The sequence below is a fragment of the Delphinus delphis genome, chromosome 5 (genome assembly GCF_949987515.2).
Source record: "Delphinus delphis chromosome 5, mDelDel1.2, whole genome shotgun sequence".
Classification (NCBI taxonomy): Eukaryota; Metazoa; Chordata; class Mammalia; order Artiodactyla; family Delphinidae; genus Delphinus; species Delphinus delphis.
Window position 1 is genome coordinate 118,634,288 of NC_082687.1, and position 26,129 is coordinate 118,660,416.

General features: G+C 36.5%; 1 protein-coding gene across 3 annotated transcripts in view; it reads right to left on the reverse strand.

Annotated features, from left to right (window-relative positions):
• Positions 1–18,772: 18,772 nt before the first annotated feature.
• PRDM5 (PR/SET domain 5) overlaps positions 18,773–26,129 on the reverse strand; it is a 206,842-nt gene continuing 199,485 nt past the window's right edge. For all 3 annotated transcript variants that reach the window (XM_060011850.1, XM_060011849.1, XM_069540664.1), the window contains one exon: positions 18,773–19,415. In XM_060011850.1, the coding sequence (XP_059867833.1) occupies positions 19,251–19,415 (165 nt within the window). In that variant the 3' untranslated portion in view covers positions 18,773–19,250. The remainder of the gene's footprint in view (positions 19,416–26,129) is intronic.

Sequence of the window (26,129 nt, forward strand, 5' to 3'; positions counted from 1 at the left end):
GTCTACAGGACCTTACCAGTCCTTGCTACCTTAGCTGCTGATAGCCCATCCCTGAACCTTAACTCAGCATCTGGGGATCTGCTCCTTCCATTCCCACCGAAGTTAATTTTGCTGTATCCAATTGCATCCAAAGATAGAAATTTACATTGCAAAATGTAAAGGTCTTTTCTTGGTTGAATTTTTTTTTTAACATCTTTATTGGGGTATAATTGCTTTACAATGGTGTGTTTGTTAGTTTCTGCTTTATAACAAAGTGAATCAGTTATACATATACATATGTTCCCATATCTCTTCCCTCTTGCGTCTCCCTCCCTCCCACCCTCCCTATCCCACCCCTCCAGGCGGTCACAAAGCACCTAGCTGATCTCCCTGTGCTATGCGGCTGCTTCCCACTACCTATCTACCTTACGTTTGGTAGTGTATATATGTCCATGCCTCTCTCTCGCTTTGTCACAGCTCACCCTTCCCCCTCCCCATATCCTCAAGTCCGTTCTCCACTAGGTCTGTGTCTTTATTCCTGTCTTACCCCTAGGTTCTTCATGACATTTTTTTCCCTTAAATTCCATATATATGTGTTAGCATACGGTATTTGTCTTTCTCTTTCTGACTTACTTCACTCTGTATGACAGACTCTAGGTCTATCCACCTCATTACAAATAGCTCAATTTCGTCTCTTTTTATGGCTGAGTAATATTCCATTGTATATATGTGCCACATCTTCTTTATTCATTCATCCGATGATGGGCACTTAGGTTGTTTCCATCTCCGGGCTATTGTGAATAGAGCTGCAATGAACGTTTTGGTACATGACTCTTTTTGAATTATGGTTTCCTCAGGGTATATGCCCAGTAGTGGGATCGCTGGGTCATATGGTAGTTCTATTTGTAGTTTTTTAAGGAACTTCCGTATTGTTCTCCATAGTGGCTGTACCAATTCACATTCCCACTAGCAGTGCAGGAGTGTTCCCTTTTCTCCACACCCTCTCCAGCATTTATTGTTTCTAGATTTTTTGATGATGGCCATTCTGACTGGTGTGAGATGATATCTCATTGTAGTTTTGATTTGCATTTCCCTAATGATTAATGATGTTGAGCCTTCCTTCATGTGTTTGTTGGCAGTCTGTATGTCTTCTTTGGAGAAATGTCTATTTAGGTCTTCTGCCCATTTTTGGATTGGGTTGTTTGTTTTTTTTGTTATTGAGCTGCATGAACTGCTTGTAAATTAATCCTTTGTCAGCTGCTTCATTTGCAAATATTTTCTCCCAATCATCTGAAGGTTGTCTTTTGGTCTTGTTTATGGTTTCCTTTGCTGTGCAAAAGCTTTGAAGTTTCATTAGGTCCCATTTGTTTATTTTTGTTTTTATTTCCGTTTCTCTAGGAGGTGGGTCAAAAAGGATCTTGCTGTGATTTATGTCATAGAGTGTTCTGCCTATGTTTTCCTCTAAGAGTTTGATAGTTTCTGGCCTTACATCTTGGTTAAATTTTTATTGGAGTATAGTTGCTTTACAATGTTGTGTTAGTTTCTACTGTACAGCAAAGTGAATCAGCTATACATATACCTATATCCCTCTTTTTTGGATTTTCTTCCCATTTGGGTCACCACAGAGCACTGAGTAAAGTTCCCTGTGCTATATGGTAGGTTCTCATTAGTTATCTGTTTTATACATAGTATCAATAGTGTATATATGTCTATCCCAATCTCCCAATTCATCCCACCCTGCCTTTCCCCCTTGGTATCCATACGTTTGTTCTCTACATCTGCATCTCTATTTCTGCTTTGTAAATAAGGTCACCTATAACAATTTTTTTCAGATTCCATATATATGTGTTAGCATACGGTATTTGTTCTTTCTCTTTCTTACTTCACTCTGTATGACTCTCTCTAGGTCCACCCACATCTCTACAAATGACCCAATTTTGTTCCTTTTTATGGCTGAGTAATATTCCATTGTATATATGTACCACATCTTCTTTATCCATTCCTCTGTTCATGGACATTTAGATTGTTTCCATGTCCTTGCTATTGTAAATAGTGCTGCAGTGAACATTAGGGTGCATTTATCTTTTTTGAATTATGGTTTTCTCTGGGTATATGCCCAGGAGTGGGATTGCTGGGTCATATGGTAGTTCTATTTTTAGTTTTTTAAGGAACCTCCATGCTGTTCTCTATAGTGGCTGTATCAATCAACATTCCCACCAACAGTGCAAGAGGGTTCCCATTTCTCCACACCCTCTCCAGCATTTATTGTTTGTAGATTTTTGGATGATGGCCATTCTGACCATTGTGAGGTGATATCTCATTATAGTTTTGATTTGCATTTCTCTAATAATTAGTGATGTTGAGCATTTTTTCATGTGGCAAAATGTAAAGGTCTTTTTGAATTTATTATATTTTGGAAATCTCTGCCACTGCTCTCTCCCATTGTTAACACTGCATACCTATATGATAATAACATTATACTCATTCACACGTATATCTAAATAGATATATTTAAGTCACACTTGAGGAATTAAGGTTAGTCCAGAGTAAAATGGAACTAGTTTAACTTCCATTTTGGTCACAACCAGGTCTTTGGCACATAAAGGAAAGTAGAGAAAGAGAAATATAAGCACTAATGAGTATGATCCATTTCAGCATCAAATGCCAAGTCCAGATGGGACACAACTGGAGCACTACACACTATAGCTCTGCACTAGGCAAAACCTCCGCGGCTAACAGACCATTTGGGATTTCTTGACTTCTTCAAACTGCAGGTTATCCCCCAAATTGCCAGTCATACTTGCAAGGATCTCTTAGTCACTAATTAAATAGTTATTGTTTAAAAACTATAAAACTTACAAATGGAATATCACAGAAGTTTGTAATTTGTGTATATTCAGGTTGACAGGTCAGCAGGAAGTCTTGGACAAGTCTGTGCTGAAGATTATCCTGTGGACATGGGGATAAAGCAATTGCTCAACTCACAGGCAAGGTGAGCTGCATGGCGCTAGTTGCTCTAGAACTTAGTATGTCTTCTCTGGAACCTCCATATTAGAAGTCAATGATTCCCTGAAGATCTCTTTCTCTCTACTAATTAATTGGTAAATTAAGTAAAAAAATTTGACTTTAGCATTTGGAATTTTCTTAGTGAGAAACAGTTAAGGGCTTCCTCTTTTAAACATCGCAAGATAAATTTTCCTTACCCAAATTCTCACAAGCTGTAAAATCTACTGTCATATAGCACATGGAAAGGATATTAAAAATAGTTTGAGCCAGCCTCTTTAGGCTGGGTCTCATCAGTTGTTTTAAAAGATACTTTTAAACCTTCAGTTCTCTGAAATAACAGTAAGTGAAATTCATTTTGAGAATATTATGATTTTTCCAGGGATACGAACCTAAGAAAATGGTTATACTTATTTAAAACTCTCTTAGGACATGTCTGTATAAAACTTTCCAAGTGCACACACACATACACATACAGTCACACATATGCACAGCTAGAGGACATACCTCCAGACTGAAGTCCAGCTGTGGAGTCACCTTTGTAAATTTTAAATAAAATAATAAAGAGTTAAACACTCACTGGAGGATAAAAATTTTGGAAAACCCGTAATACGTTTTGTTCTTACTTTATATTTGTGGTTCTTCTCAGTGTTGTCAAGGGGACAGTGTTGGTCATCTATTGCTGCATAACACACCACCCAAAACAGAATATCTTAAAAAAAAGAAACTGTTTATTATTTCTGACAATTTTGTGGTTAGTCTGAGGTGTTTCTGCCGCTGGACTTGTGTGGGCTCAACCATGTGACCACCAGTAGCTGACAGGTTGGCTAGGGGTTGGATTCATTTGAGTCAGGTGGGTCTCTCTACATGTTTTCATTTTTTAATTTTATATTATAGTTGATTTACAATTTTGTGTTAATTTCAGTTGTACAGCAAAGTGATTTAGTTATACATATACACATATCCGTTCTTTTCCCATAGATTATAACAGAATATTGAGTAGAGTTCCCTGTGCTACATGGTAGTCCCTTGTTGATTATCTATTTTATATAAAGTAGTGTGTACATGTTAATACCAAACTCCTAATTTATCCCTCCCTATCACATTTCCCTTTGGTAACCATAAGTTTGTTTTCAATGTCCGTGAGTCTGTTTCTGTTTTGTAAATAAGTTCATTTGTATCATTTTTTTTTCTTGGCCATGCCATGTGGCCTGTGGGATCTTAGTTCCCCAACCAGAGACTGAACCCAGGCCCTCAGCACTGGAAGCGCAGAGTCCTAACCACTAGACAGCCAGGGAATTCCCATTTGTGTCATTTTTCTAGATTCCACGTATAAGAGGTATCACATGAAATTTCCTTTCTCTGTCTGACTTCCACTTAGTATGATAATCTCTAGGTCCATCCATGTTGCTGCAAACGGCATTATTTCATTCTTTTTTATGGCTGAGTAATATTCCATTGTATATATGTACCATATCTTCTTTATTCATTCACCTGTTGATGGCCATTTAGGTTGTATCCATGTCTTCACTATTGTAAATAGTGCTGCAGTGAACATTGGGGTGCATGTATTTTTCCGAATTATGGTTTTTCTCCACAGATATGCCCAGGAATGGGATTGCTGAATCATATGGTAGTTCTGTTTTTAGTTTCTTGAGAAACCTCCATACTGTTTTCCAAAATGGTCGTATCAATTTACATTCCCACCAACAATGTAGTAGGGTTCCCTATTCTACACACCCTCTCCAGAATTTATTGTTTGTAGACTTTTTCATGATGACCATTCTGACCAGTGTGAGGTGATACCTCATTGTGGTTTTGGTTTGCATTTCTCTAATAATTAGCGATCTTGAGCGTCTTTTCATGGGCATTTTGGCCATCTGTATGTCTTCTTTGTAGAAATGTGTATTTAGAACTTCTGCCCATTTTTTGATTGAGTTGTTTTGTTGATATTAAGCTGCATGAACTGTTAGTATATTTTGGAGATTAATCCCTTGGTTGCTTCATTTGCAAATACTTTCTCCCATTCGGTGGGCTGTCTTTTCATTTATTTTATGGTTTCCTTTGCTGTGCGAAAGCTTTTAAATATAATTAGGTCCCATTTGTTTATTTTTGTTTTTATTTCCATTACTCTAGGAGACTGATCAAAAAAGATAATGCTGTGATTTATGTCAAAGAGTGTTCTGCCTATGTTTTCCTCTAAGAGTTTTATAGTACCTCGTCTTAGATTTAGGTCTTTAATCTATTTTGAGTTTATGTTTGTGTATGGTGTTAGGGAGTGTTCTAATGTCATTCTACATGTGGCTGTCTAGTTTTCCTAGCACCACTTATTGAAGAGACTGTCTTCTCCATTGTGTATTCTTGCTTCCTTTGTCATAGATTAATTGACCATAGGTGCTTGGGTTATTTCTGGGCTTTCTATCCTGTTCTATTAATTTATATTTGTTTTTGTGCCACTACCATACTGTTTTGATGACTGTAGTTTGTGGTACAGTCTGAAGTCAGGGAGCCTAATTCCTCCAGCTCCATTGTTCATCCTCAGGATTGCTTTGGCTATTCAGGGTCTTTTGTGTTTCCATACAAATATAACAATTTTTTGTTCTAGTCCTGTGAAAAATGCCCTTGGTAATTTAATAGGGATTGCACTGAATCTGTAGATTGCCTTGGGTAGTGTAGTCATTTTGACAATACTGATTCTTCCAATACAAAAACATGGTATATCTTTCCATCTATTTATGTCATCTTTGATTTTTTTCATCAGCATCTTATAGTTTTCAGAGTACAGGTCTTTTGCCTCCTTAGGTAGGTTTATACCTAGGTATTTTATTCTTTTTGATGTGATGGTAAATGAGATTGTTTCCTAAATTTCTCTTTCTGATCTTTCATTGTTAGTGTATAGAAATGCAAGAGATTTCTGTGTATTTATTTTCTATCCTGCAGCATTACTGAGTTTATTGATGAGCTCTAGTAGTTTTCTGGTGGCAGCTTTAGGATTTTCAATGTATAGGATCATGTCATCTGCAAACAGTGACAGTTTTACTTCTTTTCCAATTTGAATTCCTTTTATTTCTTTTTCTTCTCTGATTGCTGTGGCTAGGACTTCCAAAACTATGTTGAATAATAGTGGCAAGGGTGCACATCCTTGTCTTGTTCCTGGTCTTGGAGGAAATGCTTTCAGGCTTTCACCATTGAGTATGATGTTAGCTGTGGGTTTGTCATGTATGGCCTTTATTATGTTGATGTATGTTCCCGCTATGCCAACTTTCTGGAGAGTTTTTATCATAAATAAATGGTGTTGAATTTTGTCAAAAGCTTTTTCTGTATCTATTGAGATGATCATATGGTTTTAATTCTTCAATTTGTTAATGTGGTATATCACACTGATGGATTTGCAGTTATTGAAAAATCCTTGCATTTCTAGGATAAATCCCACTTGATCATGTTGTATGAGCATTTTAATATATTGTTGGATTCCGTTTGCTAGTATTTTGTTCAGGATTTTTGCAACTATGTTCATCAGTGATACTGGCCTGTAATTTTCTTTTGTGTGATATCTTGTCTAGTTTTGGTATCAGGGTGATGGTGGCCTCACAGAATGAGTTTGGGAGTTTTATTTCCCCTGCAATTTTTTGGAACTGTTTCAGAAGGATAGGCGTTAGCTATTCTCTAAATATTTGATAAAAATTCACCTGTGAAGCCATCTGGTCCTGGACTTTTGTTTATTGGGAGTTTTTAAATCACAGTTTCAATCTCATACTTGTGATTGGTTTGTTCATATTTTCTGTTTCTTTCTGATTCAGTCTTAGGAGATTGTACCTAAGAATTTGTCCGTTTCTTCCAGGTTGTCCATTTTATTGGCATATAGTTGCTTGTAGTAATCTCTTATGATCCTTTGTGTTGTCAATTGTAAGTTCTTTTTTCATTTCTAATTTTATTGATTTGAGTCGTCTCCCTTTTTTTCTTGATTGAGTCTGCCTGAAGGTTTATCAATTTTGCTTATCTTCTCAAAGAACCAGTTTTTAGTTTCGTTGATCTTTTCTATTATTTGTTTCATTTATTTCTGCTCTGATCTTTATGATTTCTTTCCTTCTGCTAAGTTTGGGTTTTGCTTGTACTTCTTTCTCTAGGTGCTTTAGGTGTAGTAAGGTTGTTTGAGATTTTTCTTTCCTGAGGGAAGAAAGACTGTATTGCTGTAAACTTCCCTCTTAGAACTGCTTTTGCTGCATCCTGTAGGTTTGGGATCATCGTGTTTTCGTTTTCATTTGTCTCTAGGTATTTTTTGATTTCCTCTTTGATTTCTTTGGTGATCCATTGGTTGTTTAGTAACGTATTGTTTGTTTATCCTCCACGTGTTTGTGTTTTTTACAGTTATTTTTTCCTTGTAGTTGATTTCCAACCTCATAGGGTTGTGGTCAGAAAAGATGTTTGATTTACTTTAAGAGTAAATTTACTTTACTCTTAAATTTACTGAGGCTCGATTTGTGGCCCAGTGTGTGAGCAATCCTGGAGAATGTTCCATGTGCACTTGAGAAGAATGTGTACTCTGCTGCTTTTGGTCTATAAATATCAGTGAAGTCCATCTGGTCTAAGGTGTCATTTAAGGCCTGTGTTTCCTTATTGATTTTTCTGTTTGGATGATCTGTCCTTTGAGGATAGTGGGGTGTTAAATTCCCCAACCATTATTGTGTTACTGTCAACTTTTCCTTTTAATTTCCACCTGCATGGAATAGCTTTTTCCATCCCCTCACTTTCCATCTGTATCTGTCCCTAGATCTGAAGTGGGTCTCTTGTAGACAGCATATATGCATGGAAATCAAAAGATAGCTGAAGTAACAATACTCATATCAGACAAAATAATAGAGTTTAAAATAAAGACTGTTACAACAAAGAAGGACACTACATAATGATCGAGGGATTAATCCAAAAAGAAGGTACAACTGTAAATACATATGGACCCAACATAGAAGCACCTCAATATATGAGGCAAATACTATAACAGGCTAACAAGGAGAAAGAGACAGTAACGCAATAATAGTTGGGGAATTTAACACCCCACTATCATCAATGGACAGATCGTCCAGACAGAAAAATTGATAAGGAAACACAGGCCTTAAACGACACATTAGACTAGATGGACTTCACTGCTATTTATAGAGCATTCCATCCCAAAGCAGCAGAGTACACATTCTTCTCAAGTGCACATGGAACATTCTACAGAATTGCTCACATGCTGGGCCACAAATCAAGCCTCGGTAATTTAAGAAAACTGAAATCATATGAAGCATCTTTTTTTTTTTTTTTTGGCGGTACACGGGTCTCTCACTGTTGTGGCCTCTACCATTGCGGAGCACAGGCTCTGAACGCGCAGGCTCAGCAGCCATGGCTCACAGGCCCAGCCGCTCCGCGGCATGTGGGATCCTCCCGAACCAGGGCACGAGCCTGTGTCCCCTGCATCGGCAGGCGGACTCTCAACAACTGCGCCACCAGGGAAGCCCTGAAGCATCTTTTTTGACCACAACCCTATGAGGTTAGGAATCAACTGCAAGAAAAAAAAAACTGTAAAAAACACAAACACATGGAGGGTAAACAATATGTTACTAAACTAAACAACCAATGGATCACCAAAGAAATCAAAGAGGCAATCAAAAAATACCTAGAGACAAATGAAAACGAAAACACGAAGATCCTAAACCTATAGGATGCAGCAAAAGCAGTTCTAAGAGGGAAGTATATAACAATACATTTTTAACCTCAGGAAACAAACAAGAATAATCTCAAATAATCAACCTAACCTTACAGCTAAAGCAACTAGAGAAAGAAGAACAAACAAAACCCAAAGTTAATAGAAGGAAAGAAATCATAAGATCAGAGCAGAAATAAATGAAATAGAAATAAAACAATAGAAAAGATCAATGAAACTAAAAGCTGGTTCATTGAAAAGATAAACAAAATTGATAACCCTTTAGCCAGACTCAAAACCTTCTGCACAGCAAAGCAAACCATAAATAAAATGAAAAGACAACCCACAGAATGGGAGAAAATATTTGCAAACAATGTAACCAACAAGGGATTAATCTCCAAAATTAAAAAGAAAAAAACAGCTCATGTGGCTCAATATAAAAAAAAGAAAAAAACCCAATCAAAAAACGGGCAGAAGACCTGTATAGCCATTTTATCCAAAGAAGACATACAGATGGCCAACAGGCACATGAAAAGAGGCTCAACATCACTAACTAACTTTTAGAGAAATGCAACTCAAAACTACACACCAGTCAGATGGCTATCATCAAAAAGTCTACAAACAAACAGTAAATGTTAGAGAGGGTGTGGAGAAAAAGGAAACCTCCTACACTGTTGGTGGTAATGTAAATTGGTATAGTCACTATGGAGTAGTTCGGAGGTTCCTTAAGAAACTAAAAATAAAGCTACCATATGATCCAGCAATCCCACTGTTGGGCATATATACAGAGAAAAAGATAGTTGGAAAGGATACATGCACCCTAATATTCATTGCAGCACTGTTTACAGTAGCCAAGACATGGAAGCAACCTAAATGTCCATCAATGGATGAATGGATAAAGAAGATGTGGTACATATATACAACGGAATATTACTCAGCCATTTTTTAAAAAATGAAATAATGCCATTTGCAGCAACATGGATGGACCTGGAGATTATCATACTAAGTGAAATAAGTCTGACAGAGAAAGATAAATATCATATATTATTTATATGCAGAATCTTAAAAAAATGATACAAATGAACTTATTTATAAAACAGAAAGAGACTCAACAGATACAGAGGATGAACTTTTAGTTACCTGGGGGGAAGGGTGGGGGGAGGGACAGATTTGGAATTTGGGATTGACATGTACACACTGCTATATTTAAAACAGATAACCAACAGGGAACTAGTGTATAGCACAGGGAACTTTGCTCAATACTCTGTTATAACCTAAATGGGAAAGAATTTGAAAAAGAATAGATAAATGTGTATGTATAACTGAATCACTTTAGTGTACACCTGTAAGTTACATATTGTTAATCAACTATACTCCATTATAACATAAAAATAAAAAATACACAGAGTGGCAGATTGCATTAAAAAACAAGAGCATATGATATGCTGCCTACAAGAGACACACTTTAGGGTGAAGGACACAGGTTGAAAGTGACAGGTTGGAAAAAGACAGTTCATGCAAATGGAAATGACAAGAAAGCAGGGCACAATACTCAGACAAAACAGACTTTGAAACAAAGGCCATAACGAAGGACACTACATAATGATAAACGGATCAACACAAGAGGAGGATCTTACAATCATCAACATATATGCACCTAATATTGCAGAGCACAGGCTCCAGACACGCAGGCTCAGCGGCCATGGCTCACAGGCCCAGCCGCTCCGCGGCTTGTGGGATCTTCCTGGACCGGGGCACGAACCGTGTCCCCTGCATCGGCAGGTGGACTCTCAACCACTGCACCACCTGGGAAGCCCCAGATACAGATATTTTGAACAGACCAATCACTAGAAGTGAAACAGAATCTGTAATTTAAAAATTCTCTACAAACAAAACTCCAGGACCAGATGGCTTCACAGATGAATTCTACCAAACATAGAAAGAACTTATACCAATCCTTCTCAGACTCTTCCAAAAAACTGAAGAGGAGGGAACACTCCCAAAGACATTCTATGAAGCCACCATCACCCTGATACCAAAACCAAAGACACCACCAAAAAAATTAGAGGCCAATATCTTTGATGAATATAGATGCAAAAATTCTCAGCAAAATATTAGGAAACCGAATCCAACAACACATAAAAAATATCATACACCATGATCAAGTGGGATTCATCCCACATTCACAAGGATGGTTCAACATCTGCAAATCAGTCAGTGTGATACACCACATAAACAAAAGACAAAAATCACATGTTCATCTCAATAGGTGCAGAAAAGGCATTTGATAGAACTCAACATCTATTCATGATAAAAATTCTTACCAAAGGAAGTATAGAGAGACCATATCTCAACATAATAAAAGCTATTTATGACAAACCCACAGCTAACATCACAGTCAATGGTGAAAAGCTGACAGCCTTCTTACTAAAATCTGGAACAAGACAAGGATGCCCAGTCTCATCACTTCCATTCAACATAGTATTGGAAGTCCTAGCCACAGCAATCAGACAAGAGAAAGAAATAAATGGTATTCAAATTGGAAGGGAAGAGATAAAATTGTCATTTTATACAGATGACATGATACTATAGAGAGAGAACCCTAAAAACTCCACACAAAAACTACTAGAACTGATAAATTCAACAGGGTAGCAGGACACAAGATTAACATGCAGAAATCGGTTGACTTTCTTTACACTAACAATGAGATATCAGAAAGGGAATGTAAAAAACAATACCTTTTAAAATCCCACCCCTGTAAGTAAAATACTTAGGAATAAAGCTGACTAAGGAGGTGAAAGACTTATACACTGAGAACTATAAAACATTAATAAAGGAAATTGAAGATGGCTCAAAGAAATGGAAAGATATCCCATGCTCTTGGACTGGAAGAATATTGTTAAAATGGCCATACTACCGAAAGCAATCTACAGATTTAATGTGATTCTTATCAAATTACTCATGGTATTTTTCACAGAACTAGAACAAATAATCCTAAAATTTATATGGAATCACCCAGTTTTTGTCACTTGATATTATAGCAGAGTTTCATTTTGATGTGCGCTATGGCATTTAAAATATGAACAATATAATAGAGTTGTTCCCCTTTGAACACTTGGGTACTACTACTTTGTTAGTGGAGAGGTAGGTAGCTCAAGTATAAAATCAAAATTATTGATTAGATTGTGCTTTAAGGCAATAGTAAAATGTAGTTTAAGCAGAATAAAAAAAACCCTGATAATCCAGGAATTAACAAAAACCTTATTTTTATGCTTAAGTTAAAAGAACAGGTCACTTCTAAAAGTATGATATTCTAAACTGGCATAGTATTTAAGAATTTTCGAAAACATTCCTAAATGAAATGCTTCTGTCACCATAATTATGTCAGTGATACACAATTTAAAACTTGTCTAATTTGGCTCGTGACAAGTTTGCTTCAAGGTATGAGCTGGAATGTTGGGGAGTAGTGGAAGTTTCTGAATAGCATATATATAAGGGATTTACCTGGAGGAATACTAGGGTAATATTATTTATTTGAACTCCAGTTAGGATGCCAGGCACCCTTTGCAGAAATATATGCATTTTCTGACTGACTTCTCACAACAAAACCAACAAGCAGATACTAATAAAGCCATTTTACTGTTAAGGAAACTGACATAATTCAGCTGATAAATGTTAGTTTATCATCTTTCCAAATTTATGATCCTTCAACCCTTTTTCTTATGTCCATCCTTCCCTTTCAAATGGGAAAACAGTTGTTTTCACCTCTTGATTTTTTTCCTTGTCTAAAATAGGTTTAATCCCTTTCTTTCTATCCTTTCTCCCTTCCCTTCTCCTTTCCTCTTTCCTTCCCTCTTTTTAAGTATGAGAGAATTATGGATTTATATAACTTCGAATTTCAGGTAAAATATATTTTGTAACTAAATTCTCAGTGATTTGTTACACCATACCTTTGTTAAAGTACTTCCTCACTCAAAGCAGGAGTGTATAGGGTATTTTGTGGCTGTAACTTATCTTATTGTCTGATGAAAACATGAAATTTGGTTATGTACTGTTCATTTCAATTTCATATGTGTATTTTAAGTTCCCATGATATGTGTGTGCATTTGCAATAGACCATCCAGGAAACAAGCTAAAAATATTACTGATAAAGAAGGTGAAATATACATGAAATGTGGAAATATGCTATTAATTTAATACTTAAATAAGCTGTGGAAAATTTGTCTCTAATTATTAACTATATGTAACACTCATCTCAAATTCAATGACTTTTGTCCCCCTCCCCAAAATATATTTTCCTTATTTTTCTGACTCAGCTAATTTTGGTCTAACTGAACATTGGTTTTAACTTACTCATTGAATATCAATATAAATATGCACCATCATAGGTATGTACATAAGTTATAAATAACTCCTTTAAAGGAGTACTTAATGTGTCAGGCGTTTAGAAGATCCCATCTTTTTCTACATATGTGTAAAACTCAGACTCAGAGTGGTGTTGTGTAAGTGTGATGTGATTGATCTCCAGTAAGAGAAGAAAGAGAAGGCATGACATGGAGGGTTGATCTAAACTTTATCATATATAAGCCTTAGGAAAGACATTTGAGTTCTTACATTGCAATACTCTTACCTGAAATTTTATTTCGAACCTACCCATTTTTAGAAGGGGATTGTTGTACTCCCGTCTGTAGGACATACATGTGGAATTCCTCTTTTATCCTCATGACTCTCTCTCAGTATCTGTAGTCGAAACAAGACGCATGCCCTTTACAGAGCCGGCACAATTAGGAGTAACATCTGCAACTTAGCAAACTATGGAATAGTGTTTCTCAGTATAAAGCCAATTGGCTCAATTCACATACTTAGTCTAATAATACCTTAATCAACTAAATTCGTCTGCCCCAATTTCATATTTTATAGTCAGGACAGAAAGGATACAACTTAATATCCTAAATATCATAATTTGAGTCTGGGAACAATACCAACTTGTCACTCTCAGGACCCAGCTGACGGTGAAACTGGAGACTACACGAAGTTATGCAGCAGCTGAAACTGCACAAGAAATGGATTCCACGTGAGAAGAGCAGAAAAGGCTGAAAGTGACACTGAAGGGTGTTGCACTGGACACTGCTTTACTTTGTTACATTCTGGAGAAAGTGGTGTATTTACCAGGTAGAACGTGACCTGCGAACAGTTATTATGTGCTAAACCTGACTACTAGAAAGTAACGTCAGAAGATTTCCTACATTTCAATAATAAAACTAGATTTAAGACAGTCAAAAGTAGTGACTGGTTAATTTCCACAAAATTTAATTTTTCAGAATTTCTAATTACTATATGTAATATTCCATAAAAGACTCATCAATTTGCCAATTTAAATAAAAGTTTTAGAATCAATTAAGTGTGATTTTGTTCCCCATGCTTTTATGTTCCTACTTAGCATAGGAAACTGTACGGTTTGCTTCAATTTCATAAAAATTAGTTTCAGACTTTCTTTTGTTCATCAAAGACAGTTTCAGCTCTCCAGGTGCTAATACTTACTTTAGAAAGGAAAAACAAATATCGAGTTGGAGGTCAACGTACTTCCCTTTTGATGGGTAGCTTTATCAAATATTAAAAAATGAACAAAGGATGTATTGTTTCAACAACTAAATCCCAATAATGGTGGTGTATTCATTCAGATTTCAGCAGTTATACTTGCGTCCATGGTATCAAAGCCCCAGGAATACTTTTTCAGGAATCTCTTTTGTTGCAAGTTGTGCATCAGCAGCTACCATGGGTCAGCAAGAACCATACAAAGGAGGGTCTTGAATTATGTCTACAATGTCAGGCTTTTATCAGATTTACACATTGGTGATGATGAATTTCATATGTTAGGTGTAAAGAACAAACTTCTCCCTAAGTACAGACTCCAATACAAGCCCAGTGTGCCATATGAAGGCTAGATGAGACTAGAAAAGGCAGGACAGATTCATCATCACAGAATGAAAAGCACACAGCAATTTCAGAGGATAAAAATGTGAAATCTTACCGTAAGTCCTTTATTAGAAACACATCCAAAATGTACATATACTCTAAGAATAGTCTGTAGTAGAAGAATGGGGGGAAAAGGTATGCCAGTCAAAACATTATGTAAAAGATGTCACATGAAATTAACTTTAAGGAATAGAGCATTATTTGATGTTCTCCAAGAAGACAAAATTTTAAAATGAGGTGTCCACGACAAGCTGGAATTCTTTTCATTTCTATATTATTTTGCAGAGGCAAATGCGTGTTGTGTGTGTGTGCTTACTACGTAATTAATTCCTAGTAAGTCTACAGTGTTTCTTGTCAGAAACAGTGATATTCTATATAAACTCCTTTACGTTAATTTAGATCAAGTTTCAGTGGTCCCATGTCCCTTCTCAATTTTCAGCACAAGAATGGTCAATATTACCTAAAATCTTAGTTTCCTTTTGCTATGGAATATGCCAAGGTGGCATAAAAACTTACTCTAAGTGTCTAAATGTTTGCAGGGTTAGGAAGTTAAATATACCAAGTATTTAGGAAGCCTATTTTGTAACAAATATAAACATTTTTATATATGCTGTTTTACAGTATTGTGTTAAGCATTTTTTTTTAAAAACGTAGAAAGTAAACTTTGACACTGGAACAGCAGCACCATTCTGGGATAAGATCCCCTTTGCATTCTGTACTAGTCCATGGGCCTAGGAAATCTAGAATATTCTCACATGGCCCAGACTGAAGGCTCCAAAGTTAGTTTTTTATTCTGTCATACAACAAATTAACAACCAGCAGTGATAACACAGTTTTGAGCCCAAGATAGTTAAGGCTATGAAAATTCCAAAGAACTAGTACCTCAGCTAGTTAAATGAATTCTGACAGATCGAAGTTAAATGAATGTATCATTTCTAAATCTGCTACTTGGAGAATCACCATGATGATGATGATTTTTTTTGTATCAGGGAAACCTCACAAGATTGAGACAACACCAAAATGATGAAACACCACTTTTAAAAAAAGGAACACCTAAAACATTAGCCATAACTTTAATCATCCTTAAATTATATTTGTGAATATCAGAAATAATATTATAAGTCAAGTTTCTTTTATTAGTAGTAATGTTGCTTTTCACACGGTGTTTACGTTTGACCAAGAATAAGATGAGAATTAAAGACAGTGTTCTCTCTTGTGGCCCTGAAATCAACTCGGCTTAACTGTAGAGATACTTTCCAGATCTAGAAATGCTTAGAAATAAACTATAAAACAGGAGGTCTGGGAGTAATGGAAATTATGTTTTCTTCCTCAGAAACAACTTTAAAATGTTCATTTGGATTTTACGACAGAACTCTGCTAGTTACAGTCCTGTAGTAAAAGACAATGCTAACACCAACTGTGGTAGTGATTATATAGCTTACAGACATAATAAAATAAAAGTGCTATTGAAGTTCTGCTATATTCACAAATACTGCATTTATATATGTACATGCAAATAAACCTCATCATTAATGATAAAATCTTAGGGTTTTAAATAGACACATTTCCTCCTACCCACCCATCTCCATATATTCACAACCCCAAGATGAGTTTCACAAGCAACATTTAGATTTGTGAAGGAAAAAGTGAATATTTCCAGTACCTATCCTCTTTTCCTCCCTCCCTTTCAGCTTTGGGAGAGGCAGCAGCACATAAAATTGAATGCAAAACCTAAGGTTATAAGACCTTCTGTGATCCATATTCACACTTATCCAATGAGTTGGCTGCCAAATAGGTCAGAAGAGTTTTGAACAAAGTAATGTATTTGCATATAAGCATTTCATAAAAGTGGTCCTCTGCATACACACACACACACACAACGGATATAGAAAATGTTTCTTAGAAGTAGCATTTTAACTATCCTGTGTAAACCCAAGAATGAATCACCAATGAATACATTTATGCTGCAACTGTTAATCACGATTAATCAACAAAGTGTTCGGTATAGCCAACAACTACCTCCCCCTACCAAAAAAAAAAAAAAAAAGGGAATGGAAAAAAATATAATAGAAGCCAGTGATTGTAAAGCAAAAAGAAATTCTAGATATACAAATATCTTGAATGTTAATATACAAAGATATAAAAGCATATCTGAACCTACCTGTATTATTGAATACCTTTCAAAATTATTTAGGCCTGACTTCAGGGTAAGAGTTTGGCCTTTTCCCAGGATAGTACAGGAGCCATAACCTTCCACAGCAGAAAAGAAGAGAAAGATACTTCCAAGTGAGTACCTGCACTCCAGCTTGCCTCTAAGTCTTTCCCTCTATGATTGTCTTATTCATGCTCTTAATTTCTCAATTAAACCAAATCACTTCTTATCTGTTATTGCTAAGGGATTTAAAAGTTCCAGGATACAAATACTAATATATCTGAAATGCTTATAAATAATCAATCATCTTTTGGATAAAAGGTGACAGCACGCAAAGAGTCTTTTAAGGACCTGTTTTGGTTTCAGTGCTTTCAAAAGAAAGGATGATGTACCAGTAGGTCTCTCCACACCATTTTCTAAAGTTTCGCTTGACTACAAACCTTCAGCCTGATCAGGTCCAGCACCTCATCGTCATCGGCTCACTCCGCAGCATGGACATGACATGGTTTTGAGGGTAATTTCCTCAGCAGCCCTGTAAATTGTGAGTCACTGAGATTATACAAAATTGGTATTTGGCTTCCTTTCAAGTTTCACATTCATCACATAATCGGGCTATGAAGCATCCCATACAGAGAAGGCGGCACCCAAAGCAATGAGCAGATCGTGTTTAAATAATACACACTACTAAATTTTACAGCTGTCCTTTTATATTCAAATGATATTAAGCACACTGTCATGTTAAATTGAAAACACTTTAGATCTAAAAATATACTACTGAAACAAATGACACAGTGAGAAGAAACAAGACCAAAATCTATTTGTATAAAATACAGTCTATAATTTCAGAACAGATGCTACATATAGCCATACTTATTAGATATCTTCTAAATTATCATCTGGGCATTTATATCTTTTAAAATTGTCTCTGGCGAGTCTCAAATTTAGTATTTTCACAGAGTTTAAAACATCTATAACGAATCTTTATGTTTCTTTTTAAAACTGCAACTGAGCATAAATATAATTCTAAAACAAGATTCCTGACTTCAAAGAACTGTCTTCAGGTAACCTTTCTCCAGAAATCAGTAAAACTAAAAATCTTCCTTAAAATTATACTTCCTCTCTCTTCTGAATGGTCTCCAAATAGGCAAGTTCATGAATTGGGCTTCATTTTAATTTTTTTCTGGTTTTTGGATTCTTCTACACTGCTTTGACAACACTATTACATTTTATCTTCTCTTCTCCCAAAACAAGCTGTTCATTGTATGTTGCTCTCAAGTATTTAATTGAAATATAACCTAAAGGAAGAAATTACGCTTCTTGCTTCAGTTCCCCTTAAGCATCAGTGATAATTTCAATCATAACAATTGCCAGGTTTATGTTTTTTATTCTGGATTCCTAATTATATAGGATTGAGAGTAATTCAGAAGTGTTTCAGAATCATCTACTGCCAAGATTCTGAAAAATGTCTTTTGTGAAACAGAATGTTAATGCTCTGAGGACTCTGTTATGTCTGCACTAATATGTTCTGCGCACTCTGATGAAATGAGAGGGTAAAGGTCCAGGTGTATCATGACTAATATTGTAATACACCTACTGTCCTGTTTACCCTGTCAGTCAACAGATAATGAGGACCTATTTTGTTTCCATTTTTCGTTATATATATTTATATATTGTTAATTTCTAAAGCTCGCTAGTATAAATTCAGGAGGATCAGCCTGATAAATATTTAAGTGTTATGGTCATTTTTTGTGTTGATCTTATCTAGACCATGAATGTCAGCATATGACTGATGAGAGGAAATAATGTTTCCTGAGAATTGTCTAAAATGCGCAACATTTCAGTCAATGTTTCAGTCCTTAAATACCTCTTTATTTTAAACTGATCTGTTATAAGGAGCTATTTATTAACTAAGATCAACTTTTGGCCTGTTTTAGCAAGTTTTATCCCGTTATCATGCTTGAGACTTTGCAAACTCTTGCCCCTTATCCTTTATCTGCAATGAAATATCTTGGAAATCTTAATCTCTTTCTGGCTAAACTAGTAATAACCAGTTGCAATAACCAGCATCACAAATGCACACACACACACACACACACACACACACACAAGGATAACAATAAAATAAAAAATGCCTAATACGGAGCATGTTAATAAACTTCACTATAGAGAGATGGCCAAGCAGAGCCATGGCTCCTTTTTCCACTTTTATAAGACACAACACAAGTAGTATTTTGGGAGGCTACAAAGTTATTTTTTTCCATTTGTACCACTTCTTGACAGAAGTAGGATTTTTTTTTTTTTTTTGCATATGTATCTACAGACTCTAAAGGTAGGCAAATAAGAACTATGAGACCAGTGAATTACTTTAAGTCGCTACTTCTGCTATGCTAATCAGCTGAGAGAAATCTGGGTTTCGTATTAGGAGCGCTTCTGAATGGCTTAATTCCTTTACAGCTACCATTAGCTGTCAGCCTCTCCGTGGATATTGTCCATGTGCACTTTGAGGTAGTCATTCCTTGTAAACTTCTTATGGCAAAACTGGCATTCTGCCAGTGGACGATTAGGATTATGAGTCATCTTGTGTCGGATCAGCATTTTCTTCAGGCTAAAAGCCAAGTCACAAACCTAGAGAAGACCCAAAGATACCAATCACATTATATTGAAAAATCTGAAGATACACCAAGTTATCACTTACACAAAATACAATATGCAATTCCTATTATCAAGTATATACTGACAGGCTTAAGAACAAAAGTGCTCTGGAAATAAATGGAACTTAACATCCAAGGTAAAAGGTAAAGAAAATTAATTATAGTTCCAAGAGTTGTTTGCATTTAATGTGTGTCCTCTGCATCCCAACCACTCTCCCTTCCCGCAGCTACTATATTTTTAAACATCTCTAAAGACACAACTCCCTGGAAACAGTATCTTTCTCCCCATAATTCAGCGTATTAACAATTTCACGTTAAACCTCTTCAACAAAATGCCTGGATCTAGAGGCATCTTTTTAGTATTGGCATAAATAGCACAAGACATGTCTCACCAGTGATCCCTGCAATCTGGACCCATGTACGAAGTAAAAGGTTAACACTGCTTTAAGCATCCTAAGCAGAAGTTCGTTATCCACTAGTCCAGTTCTTTATTTCCAATTAAAAATACTTCACATTTTCTTCATGTAAGCTCTGCGACCTTGCCACCTGACTCAACAGACATTAAACAGCCCAATAATTTAAAATATTAAATTAACCCAGAAGATGTGAGGCATAGTTATTCAAAAGTAAAAATGAAATGGAATTCTTTTATAATACCAAATTTTCATTCAAAGTTTGCTGTTATTCACAAAAATTCCATTTACATGAAATTCTTCAAAAGCACATGCACGATAAAATAAAATACTTAAATAATGTGAAAATTCCCTGAAAAACATAGTGAATATAATGGGAGAGGTAAAGCCTTGTAAAAATACTGGAAAGACAGCTGAAGTTCTGAATGAGGTGAAGCATGTGAAAATACAAAAGCAAATAAAAAATTCACTCTGTCTTTATGAGAGAAGCAGGATTTTACATGCTCAGCAACAAGAAACACAGAAGGGCAAGCCCCCAGTTTGGTGACGAGAGGGAGTAATCCAATAATAATGTATTTTGAATTACACATTAGTAGCATAGTGTGACATAAAATAAGTTTTAGAGTTTGCTACGGACTGAATGTTTGTGTCCTTTGCTATGGACTGAATGTTTGTGTCCCCTCAAAATTCATGAGTTAAAGCCCTAATCCTTAATGTGATGGTGTTTGAGGTGCAGCCACTGTGAGATAATTAGGGTTAGATGAGCTCATGAGGATGGAGTGATGGGATTAATGCCCTTATAAAAACGGGAAGAGACACAGATTCTCTCTCTCTCTCTGCATGCACACACCAAGGAAGGCCATGTGAGGCATAACCAGGAAGAAGGCCCTCACTAAAGACCCAACTACTCTGGCACCCTGACCTCAGATCCATGAAGGCAGAGAATCTTCATATATTTTATTCACTCATATATCCTAAGGGATAAGACAGTGCCTATAGAGTAGCACTAAATAAGTATTTGTTGAATTAACTAACCAAGTTTCAACCTGATTCTATCACCTCCTAAGGAAGTTTAAATGAACAAACCATGCCTTTTAACTTCAGTTCCCTCACCTATAAGATGATCACAATGATCATTATCTCACAGAATTAATACTAAGATTAAATGAGGTAATCTATGCAAATGGATGTTGTACTGAAGACGCTCAATAAATGTTAGTGCCTAGTTTTTCTCTTTCATCTTCTCTAGCAAAAAGAATCATCAGCAGGTTGGAAAGAAGAGACTACAACAGCTACCACATGTGGGGTCCGAGAGAGAACACAGCTACTATAAAGAGTAGCAGCTCCCTGCAATATACAAATGATTTTAAAGCAAACAATAATTTTCCATGACAAACATAATGCTTCCAATCAATCTGAGGAAAGGACGTTCTTCTTATGAAATACCTTTGTAAACGTAAGTTTTACAACCACAATTTAAAACAGACTATATACCTTTAAAGTCACTGAAAAACAAAGCCAGGTAAGTTCATGTCATGCAGTAAAAATCGGGATAAAAAGGAAAGACCCAGGAACATGAAAGAGCATAAAATACAATGACAGACTATATAATACATGAGTTATGATAAGTGATATAAAATACTGAGTACCCTTAAAGGCTCTGAAATTAGGGTAAAATGGAAAATGCAAACACATGCTATTTTCAAGAAATGTACTTAAAACAACACACACACCCAAACATAATTTTACAAGGGGGATTGGAATGTGCCTAAGTGTAGAAAATGGTGCTGATGACAGTGCAACCGTACTGAGTAGCCCTTCCTCAAAAGCACCTTGGACGGACAGAGATTATTAGTATTTTCACAAGCCTTAAAAGAGCCAGGAGTACTACCAGTATGATAGCTCCTAGTCAAAGATGTATATATAAGATGTTCATCCCAGAATTATTTATAAAAGTGGAGTATTACAAATAACTTATTTGCCCAAAGTTAATGAGTATATTCATTTTGATATAACGAGAAGAAGAGATACTTCTCAGCTGTTAAAAAAAAGATCATACTTCAAAAAATATGTAAAAAAAAGGCAAGGAAAAATGTAAAGGGAAGAAAACAGAATAAAATTAATGCATAATTTACAATACTGAAATAAAGATGGTAACTGTATCTGTATAAATAAGTATTGGAAGAAAATATCAAGAGATTAATGTTAATATTAGTTGACATCAGTTGAGAAATTTGGAATCATTTCATTTGTCTTTATTCCCTTCTGTATTTCCTAATTTTTCTAGAACAAAAAAGGAAACAAACTTCCAAATGTTACTTTGGAATGCAAAAAATACCACTGGCTGAGTGAAGGTTCTACGTCCTCATCTTCCACGCGTGCCTCAAGCCCACTGCCATCACACTGATACGTCAAGTGCTGTAACTCCCTAAACAGCTTCGATAGGTCACCAACCACCTCCACATGGCTAAATGGAATGGGGACTCCTGAATCCTCATTTAACATGAAGTTTCAGTATCATTTGACATACCTGGCCACTTCCCTCCTGCCTTTCATTTAGTTTCCATTAGGACATGTTCTCCTTGTTTTCCTTCTATTTTTCTGGCCTTTCCCCACCCCACCCCCCATTTTCCTGTACAGGCTCCTCCTCCACCCTGACCTTGAAGTCTGGATCTCAGTACCCGTTCCTTAGCCCACTTCTTCATTCATTAGGTGTTTTCTCCCCTGGTGACCTTAATCATAGTCATGCTCTTTGTTACTGTTTATATGGAGATACTCGCCAATATCTTATCTCTGATCCAAGTCCTCTCTCCTGATCTGCACAGTGGAGGATCTAAATGCCTGCTGGATAGCTCACTGGTGCTGCAAACTCAGTAAGTCTAAAGTTGAACTGGAATTGAAAAAATACAACAAACTAGTGAATATGACGAAAGAGAAGCAGACTCACAGAGAACAAACTACTGGTTACCAGTGGGGAGAGGGAAGGAGAGAGGGTCAATATAGTGGTAAGGGATTAAGAGGTACAAATTATAGGGTATAAATTAAACTACAGGGCTTCCCTGGTGGCGCAGTGGCTGAGAGTCCGCCTGCCGATGCGGGGGACGCGGGTTTGTGCCCCGGTCCGGGAAGATCCCACATGTCGTGGAGCGGCTGGGCCCGTGAGCCATGGCCGCTGAGCCTGCACATCCGGAGCCTGTGCTTCGCAACGGGAGGGGCCACAACAGTGAGAGGGCCGCGTACCGCAAAAAAAAAAAAAAAAAAAAAAGCTACAAAGATATACTATACAACACAGGAAATATCGCAAATATTTTATAATAACTACAAATGGAATATAAGCTTTAAAAATTGTGAATCACTGTATTGTACACCTGTAACTTATATAACATTGTATATCAACTATACTTCAATTAAAAAAAAGACTGTCTCCCAAATCTAATTCTCAAAACAAAAATGTGCCATCCATCTGACACTTGCTGGAAATCTGGCAGTCAGCCTTGATCCAATGTCTCCCTCATCCCCACCTCATTTAGTCAATTACCACTTCTTCCCTGTACACATTTCTAGAGGACATTTAATTGTCGCCATCTGTGCTGCCACAACCCGAGTGAAAACCATTACCTGCCTAGACCAGTGATTCTCCAGCAGTAAGAAAACGTTTCCGCATGCACCTATTATCTGTATTTTTAAATAAAATATACCAAGTGTACTAACGTATTTATAAATTATTATTAGAGACAAACTTTTAAGAGAATTTGAAAAAAGATGAAATAAACGTTTTTGTATCAATAATTATGACTTCATATTTTCATTAGGCAACATCGAAGATATGATATTTAGGGTCAGTCATTTTTAAGAAAAATGTAGACAAAAACATATTTCAAATGTCTTCTGGATAATTTCAGTGTTTTGGTTTACTTTTTTCCAGATATGATGTTTAATCTAAATTTGCTGCTGACTGGTAATATTAACTCTGTTGTTTTCTTTTTGTTGCCTTGTATTATTATTATTGTTATATTATAACAATTGTTATAATATATATAATATTGTTATATTATATATATTATAATAACAATAATATTATTATTATTGTCTGTATTATTAATATTATTTTCAATCTGTAGTTTCTATAAAGGACTCTTTTGTACAAGATTATTTTGTTTAAAAACAGATAACAGAATCCATATCGCCACTTAACTGGGAACACATAAATCGCAATCCTTGCAAGCACGGAAAACAAACAAGCGACAACCTGCATCGCCACGGAATTGCCACTCTTCCCTCAGATCACATTTAGTACTGTACATCGCAAGAAACCAGCTGTTAACAAGGGCACCAAAGTCAAGCCCCGCTATTCAATGATAATAAAGTGTAATTTCTTGTTTTAAGTTCTTTGAAGTTTAAGTTCTTTGTTTTAAAATACACAATAAGCAGGGATCACAACTGTAACCTTTCCTTCCCGTTTCCCAGTGGATGTCTCCTAGGCCTCCTGGGATATGCAGCTCCTCACTCTGGAAACCAAAGCCTAGATTATTGCAATAGCCAGTGTCAGTGGTTCTCAAAGAGGTGGTACAGCTTCCCCTCCCCTCAGGAAATGTTTGGAACTAAAGGAGGTGTGTAACTGTCCTGAAGAATGGGGGTTGCTCCATGCATTTTATATAGGAGAGGAGATGCAAATTCCCTGTAATGTATGGACAATTTTACACTGTCAAAAGGACCCAGGTGATAAATACTATCTGAATCTCTCTGCATCCATCCTTATCCCCTTCTGTCCATGCTCCACCCAGCAGGTGGAGGGATTTTTAAAAACATAAATATCATTTTACTACATAAAACTGTTCCATGGGTCCTTACTGGATCCTTACTTACTTTAAGGGAAACTCCTAAACTCTAGCCCAACTAACCAGCTTTAGTGTAGGCTGTTGAAGACACCACAGCCTTCCTGCCTCAGTACTTTCTCACTTCTCTTTTTCTAGCTGCCTCCTATGCATTCCTCAGGGAGGCCTGTATGATCTTTCTGACAGAAGTCTTCTGTTAAATGCTCTCATAGTAGCCTTTACTTTTCCTTTTTAACACTTACCTCGAGTGTAATTAATTATTTGTGTGCTTTTTAATGTCTCTCCTTACTAGTCCTAAGGAACAGGAAGGCAAGAGTAGTCATTCCATTAATATTTGTTGAACTAAAGAAAGAAAGAAAGGGAAAGGTAGATAGGTGATTGATAGACACAACCCCTGTGAGCAACGTAAGTAACCCAAAGGCTGTGGAATAATTCTGGAGAAACCAAAGAAGGTGTCTTTAGAAATTATTTTCAAGTAAAAGAAACTCTAAATTGTTTTTATAAGTATAAATGAACATTTGTGATCGTACGTAAGACAGAATTAAAACTGATTCCCTATTTTCTATTTCCCTGGCTCCTTCTCTAAACCTCACGTCAAAAGAACAATAGATACCACTCTTCAATGGCTTCCTGTTGAAATCAGATTCAAAATAAATTCCTTAACGTGGCTGAAAGGCTACCAGTTTGCTCTCCAACTTCACCTTGCACCCCCCTCTTCCTCTCTCCCCAGGCTCCAGCTCCCCCTGCCTTTTTACTTCCCCTAACACTGCATGCTCTTTCCCACTTACAAGCCTTGACTTATTCTGTTCCCTGAGCCTAGAATGCTCTTTCCCCCATGGCTACTCTTCATCTTCTAGGTTACTCAGAGTCACTTTCTCAGAGAATTCTTCCCTAACTACTCTTTCACAGCCCACCCCATTTTTTCCTTTCCCAACCTTTTTCATAAAATGCAATGAGACATCTATTCAGGCTTATTTGTTTAAGTCTGTACTCCACAAGAATGTGAGTTCTATGAGGGCAGGGGACATGGCGTCTTGTTCACTGTTTTATTACAGTCATTTATTTCTGGCACAGGGACTAGGTTTAAGGGCTGACATCCGCTTTCACCATGGGCCGGGAATGACCCTTGGCAATTTCTAACCATTAGCTGGTTCAAACTTCACAAACCACTCTTTTAGGTATCATCCCCATTTCACAGAAGGAAACTGACACACACACTTCTGTCTCAAGCAGGTTACCCAAGGTCACAGAATGAGGAAGTGGTTTCCAGCATTTAAACCCAGACAGTCTGGGTTCAGAGTCTATACCACCCCCCAAGGGCCAACTATTAAAAAAGTCTCTCACTTCAAATAGAGATATGTGAGCCCACTGTACTTTCTTCCATTTGCCTGGCTGACCCCATTTTTAAGAAATAAACATCTCTTTGAAAAAATAAAGGAG